General features: G+C 41.4%; 1 protein-coding gene across 2 annotated transcripts in view; it reads right to left on the reverse strand.

The window, feature by feature from the left end:
* The window catches only part of slc18b1 (solute carrier family 18 member B1), a 97843-nt gene that overhangs the window by 22006 nt on the left and 69837 nt on the right, over window positions 1–6000 (reverse strand). Inside the window, exons 9-10 of one of the 2 annotated variants that reach the window (XM_038799363.1) lie at window positions 3362–3453; window positions 2273–2368 (exon numbers count right to left, since the gene is read on the reverse strand). In XM_038799363.1, the coding sequence (XP_038655291.1) occupies window positions 2273–2368; window positions 3362–3453 (188 nt within the window). The remainder of the gene's footprint in view (window positions 1–2272; window positions 2369–3361; window positions 3454–6000) is intronic. The other variant, XM_038799364.1, reaches the window with a different exon arrangement.

The raw sequence follows: 6000 nt of genomic DNA on the forward strand, positions 1-6000 counted from the left end.
ACATATGACAAATATGGTGTTCAGTGGAGGTTAGGATAGTTGAAATACATATGACAAATATGATCAAGCCGGTGTTTCATTAGTTCAGGGTTAAAACTTCCCTGACACAAATAATCATCAGTAGGGTGAAACTAAACTGTCTCACAAAGCAGATGTTTTAATTATGAGATTGCAGAATGACTTATAAACAACAGATGGGTAAATGAAATATGTCCATGAGTTTCAATAATATATTGTGTTCCCTGAAAAACTTGATAACGGGAATTTGGCAGCACTCCAACTTTTACTCCCAGCCATTTGAGTGAAAAATTTAAAAACAAGTTTCGAGATGCGAATGGCATCATTCCAATTTATGCACCCACTATACGCCCCTTTTTGTCTCTGCAAGACAGTCAACCCTTTCAACAAGCTTTTGTGTGTAATCCAGAAGATGTCTTGACACTCCCATGCTGGTTTGCCTGCGAGTTCTGGCCTTTTAAATTCTGATAAAGTAATGAACAGTCCACACAGCTGAAGATGCTTTTTAATTGGAACTTACAAATCTTAAGTTTTGAATTTTCACCCTCTTAACGACCCAGGACCCAAGACCAACCCGGAGTGGGTGCAAACATGGGAAGATAGGGAAATTGAAATGAGTCAATATATCAAAATGCTCGGTAACATGGTCACTTTAGTTTCGCAACAGGTGAACAACGCGGCCGGTGACGGAGAAGAAGGACAGGAGAGTCCGATAAAAGAAGGGGACCTGGTGTGTATCAGAAAACCCGGAAAAATCCCGTGGGCTGAGGGCATTCGCCAACTGGGAGGAACTACCTCCTAAATACCAGGCCATGAAGATATTTTTGACCAAGAAGAGTACTTAGAAGCTGAAATGTGAAACTGGGGGGGGAAGGGAACGAAAGAAAAACGCGCGGGTTATAAGGGGCAAGGCAAAAATTGTATATAATGTACACCGCCCCTGGGAAGGACTTGAGACTCCGGCGGGTTGAGCCAAGGAGGAATGGGGGGTCCTCACCTTCCTGAGACCTCAAGACCCAACCAGGCGGTATAGAACGCTTGGCAAAAAGGGTTTTTTATTTTCTTTTCGCGCGCGTTTCAAAACATAGGGGGCGCGGGAAGTAATTGTTGTCCTCATAAGAGGACAAAGGAGGGATTGTAAGGTATATTTCTGCAGCTGCTTCTAGCTCTGACTAAGGAGGGCGATGGGGGTGGCGGTTTAGATAACATTTAGGTTAGCAACAGTACTGTGAGTGGGCAGCTATGTAACCCGCCCAAGGCCATTGCGCGCGGAACAACCTTTATCAGTGTGTGTAACTTGAGGCTCGGCAGAATGCGCCTTCTCCAGCCATAACTCAGATGGCTGTACGTGTTACAATCCTAAGTAAAAACTATCTACTTGATTGAAGCCTTACTGTGTCGACTCACTCATTGAACTGAGATTTAGCCTAACAACACGCTGCAACAACGGCTGAACGCCTCAATTTTAAAATTCTCATACTCATTTTCAAATCCCTCCCTGACCTTAACACTCCCTACCTTGGTAACCTTCTCCAGATCTAAAACTATCCGAGAATGATGTACTCCTCCAATTCTGACCTTTTGCGCATAAATTATTTTCTTCCACCATTGCCTTCAGTTGGCAATTCGACCTCACCTGACAGTGAAGAGAGGGAGACTCTGCAAAGAAAGTAATGTCATGCACTTTGTTTTGGTGTCAGCTGGGGTTTTGACACCCAAATGACACCTCGCCTCCATCGCAAAGCTGAAACCACTTTAAGGCCAATAAGGCTGATTTCTTTATGTTCAATGACTAAACAGAAAATTGCACAGTTCTGATTTTGGCAAAATCATGCAGTTCAAATAGGCAGAATATTTGGCCAAAGAAATGTGTATTAGGGTTACAAGTGCTAAACAGATAGAGATTTACATTAAAATTTAGCTATGTATTTCCAACTTTCTACTTAAGGACTTGCAACAATTATTAAATGTAAATATTACAATCACTGCTTGTGTTAATAAATCCTTTGAAGCTAGGACACCTGGAGATCCTTGGGCTGCTGTCTATCCGAAGGATATAAAAGAAGTCCAAAGTTGCAGAGATGGTGAGGCAAAATATAGTTCTTGTCAAATGCAGCAAGTATATTTCCTTAGTTCACAAAACAATGTGAAAAGTAGGTGTCCCTGCTTTATGCTTACACAGCAGTCCAGGTAAATATACCCAACCTTTTTTTTGGAAGCAAACGTTATGACATTATAATTAAAAAATTCTTACTAAGCACAGGAGATGACTTCTGGAAAAATCGGAATGCCACTCAAGCTAAGTGAAAACCCACTGATTACCATCATCAAAACAAACATCCAGAGCTGGCTGCAAAGGAAATAAATAAAACACATTCTTAGAAATGGTTCTACTTTAAACTGGTTAGTATCATTCTTCTAATCCCCAAAATATGTTTTGATAAATTAAACGCTTGTCCCTCGCCCCATAAACTAATAACCAATGATGATTGAGTACCAGAACAACTATTTTTGTTCGATAGGTGGCCTGTTGATAGTTTGTAGGTTGAATACATACTTTAGATTGAATATATGCTTTAGTGATCAGAAAGAAAATGATCTTATTGAATGGTGAAGCAGGCTAAAGGGCCTCCTCCTATTTCGTGTATCTTAAATTTCTGTCTTACTGAGTGCAAAATATTAAGGTGCAAGAGAAGAACTTTCTAAATGTGATGAATGCCACAACTGTATCAACGGCACATTGGCACAGTGGCTAGCACTGCTGCCTCACAGTCCAGGGCCTTGGGTTTGATTCCGGCCTTTGCTGACTGTGTGGAGTTTGTACATTTTCCCCGTGCCTGTGTGGGTTTCCTTCAGGTGTTCTGGTTTACCCCCACAGTCCAAAGATGTGCAGGTTAGGTGGAGCTATGGGGTGATCTCTCAGATGGTCGGTGCAGACTTGATGGGTCAAATGGCCTCCTTCTACATTGTAGGATTCCATATTCTATATGTAAAGTGCTTGACAACATACTTAAACTTTATCTGACATATTCAGCTTGACGTGTAGAAAAGACTGCACAATATGCAATTTTACCCACTTTGACTGCAGTAATCCTAGAATCTTACAGTATAAAAGTAGACCATTTGACCTATTATACCTATGTCATATCTAGAAAGACCTATCCAATTAATCCTACTCCCCTTTACTTTCCCCATTGTCCAGAAATTGTCTTCCCTTCAATTTCCTTTAGAAAACTACTAATGGATTAGCTTCCACCACACTTTCAGGCAATATATTCTAGGTCACAACATATTGTTGCCATAAATATAAAGCTAATGAAAACTTATTCAACAAAATACCCACCATTTGATATGAAAAATGGGTGCTGGTCCCAACAAGAAAAAGCTGAGAACAATAAGCCAACTTCCAACCAACATTAGCCACTTCCTGATTCTCTGGAATGGAGAGGAGTGAGAAACACAATAAAATGAAAATTGAAAAATGAGAGCAAGTAGGATTTAACAAAGGCACTGCAGCAGTGAATGCCTTAGAATCACATAGAAAGGGGGATGCTTAAGAAACATGGGATGAAATGCAACTTCGGTTGGACATCATTTGTACAATGCACTGATCGTGGTTTTCCATTGACTTCAGTGGGGGAAAAAGAAGAGGAGGAGCACTCTGTCATTCCCCAGAACAAGCTAACTTATTCAGTAATAGTTAGGACTTAGTGCCTAGTTTGAAAACCCAGCACACCATATTACCAAGGCATAACCTTTCCAGCAGTTCTGTGATCTGTCAAGACGCTATCTGCCCATCTGCAACAGCACTCCCTCATGTGGAGCAAGGAATCATTGACAGCAACTTCTGGATTTAACTGCTTAGGTGGGAATGCCAAAAGCTGCTGACAGTTACACAAGATAATGACGGCGAATACTGACGGTATTTCCATCATTAAAACCACAAATAAGGGCAGCACGGTGGTGCAGCCGTTAGCACTGCTGCCTCATGCCTCAGGTTTGATCCCGGTCCTGGGTCACTGTCCGTTTGGAGTTTGCAAATTCTCCCGTGTCTGCTTGGGTTTCACCCCCACAACCCAAAGATGTGCAGGGTGGATGGATTGGCCACGCTGAATTGCCCCTTAATTTGAAAAATGAATTGGGTATTCTAAATTTATATTAAAAAATTAAAACCACAAATGGAGGTGCACAGTATGCAATGAATGGCTGTAAATAAAGATTATTAAGTAAGTAAAGACTAGACTCCCATATACTATTTTGCATCATACGGATATGCCATTAATAACAAGGATTTAATAAAGGCACAGCAGCAGTGAATGCCTTAGAATCACATATAGAAAGGGGGATGCTTAAGAAACATGGGATGAAATGCAACTTCAGTTGGACATCACTTGTACAATGCACTGATCGTGGTTTTCCATTGACTTCAGTGGGGCGGGGAAGAAAGAGGTGGAGGAGCACTCTGTCATTACCCAGAACAAGATAACTTGTTCAGTAATACTTTAAACTTACTCTGTGTGGCACTAACAATTATACTCAAAGATGAGAGACAAGTTCAATCGAGGCTTTATTGCTGTGTGATGCTATTCCTCTGTCTGCAACTGAAGACTAGAGTCTGAGTGACTCACACATATTTATACACAAGCTCCCTGTGGGCGGAGCTAGCCAGCAGAGGCTTACCGGAGGAACCTGTATTACAGGTGCAGCCATACATCCCCCTACTGCAATATGCATACCTACAGTGGTTATCACCACACTCTACAAGTTTAAAAAGACAGAACCCAAAGAATACAGATACATCAAGGCAACAAAACTCCACATCCTCAGAATCATTGTGACATGTTGAACTTGAGGATATTTGCCTTTGGACAAAGAAACCATATATGGTGGTGTATAAAACAAAGCTTATATGCAAAAGGAAATGGCCAGAGTGTGGTGGCTAGGGGATTGTCACAGTAACGTCATTGCAGTGTTAAGGTAAGCCTATTTGTGACACTAATAAAGATAATTATATTTATAATAATGATAATAATCTTTATTGTCACAAGTAGGCTTACATTAGCACTGCAATTAAGTTATTGTGAAAAGACCATAGTCGCACATTCCGGCACCTGTTCGGGTACACAGAGGGAGAATTCAGAATGCCCAAATTACCTAACAGCAAGTCTTCGGGAATTGTGGGAGGAAACCGGAGCACCCGCAGGAAACCCACGCAGACACAGGGAGAACGTGTAGACTCCGCACAGACAGTGACCCAAGCCGGCAATCGAACCTGGGATCCTGGAGCTGTGAGGTAACAGTGCTAACCATTGTGCTACCGTGCTGCCCGATTTGCAATTATATAATTTATTTCATGGTCACAGAATATCCGAAAACACTGCACAGCCAATGAAGTACTTTTGAAATGTGATCACTGTAATGATATGCATAAGATATTCTGTATGTTAATATGTTAGACCTCCAACTCACCAGGTGGCAGTAGAACTACACCACATGATACTGCAACCTCGAAGTCTGGTGAAGAGTCGTTGTAGATGGACATATTTTGTATTAGCTTGTATTCTAGTTGTTAACAGTTAATTAGTAGTATTAGTATTGTTTTCTACCCACGTTATTGTAATTTAATAAATCTTTAGAGCACCCAATTCATTTTTTCCAATTACGGGGAAATTTAGCGTGGCCAATCCACCTACTGTGCACATCTTTGGGTTGGGGGGGGGGGGGGGCGAAACCCATGCAAACACGGGGAGAATGTGCAAACTCCACACGGACAGTGACCCAGAGCCGGGATCGAACCTGGGACCTCGGCGCCGTGAGTAATTTAATAAATCTTAACTAATCACGAACTAGACATTCTTTGAGCACTGATTCAAGCATTGCAACATGAAACCAGAAGTGGTGATCTACGAATTGAAGATCTGAAGTAAAGAACTTTGGAAATGGTACTACTAAAAAAAATCTACTAATCGACGACGAAGTTGA

Source organism: Scyliorhinus canicula, chromosome 6 (assembly GCF_902713615.1).
Source record: "Scyliorhinus canicula chromosome 6, sScyCan1.1, whole genome shotgun sequence".
NCBI classification, from domain to species: Eukaryota; Metazoa; Chordata; class Chondrichthyes; order Carcharhiniformes; family Scyliorhinidae; genus Scyliorhinus; species Scyliorhinus canicula.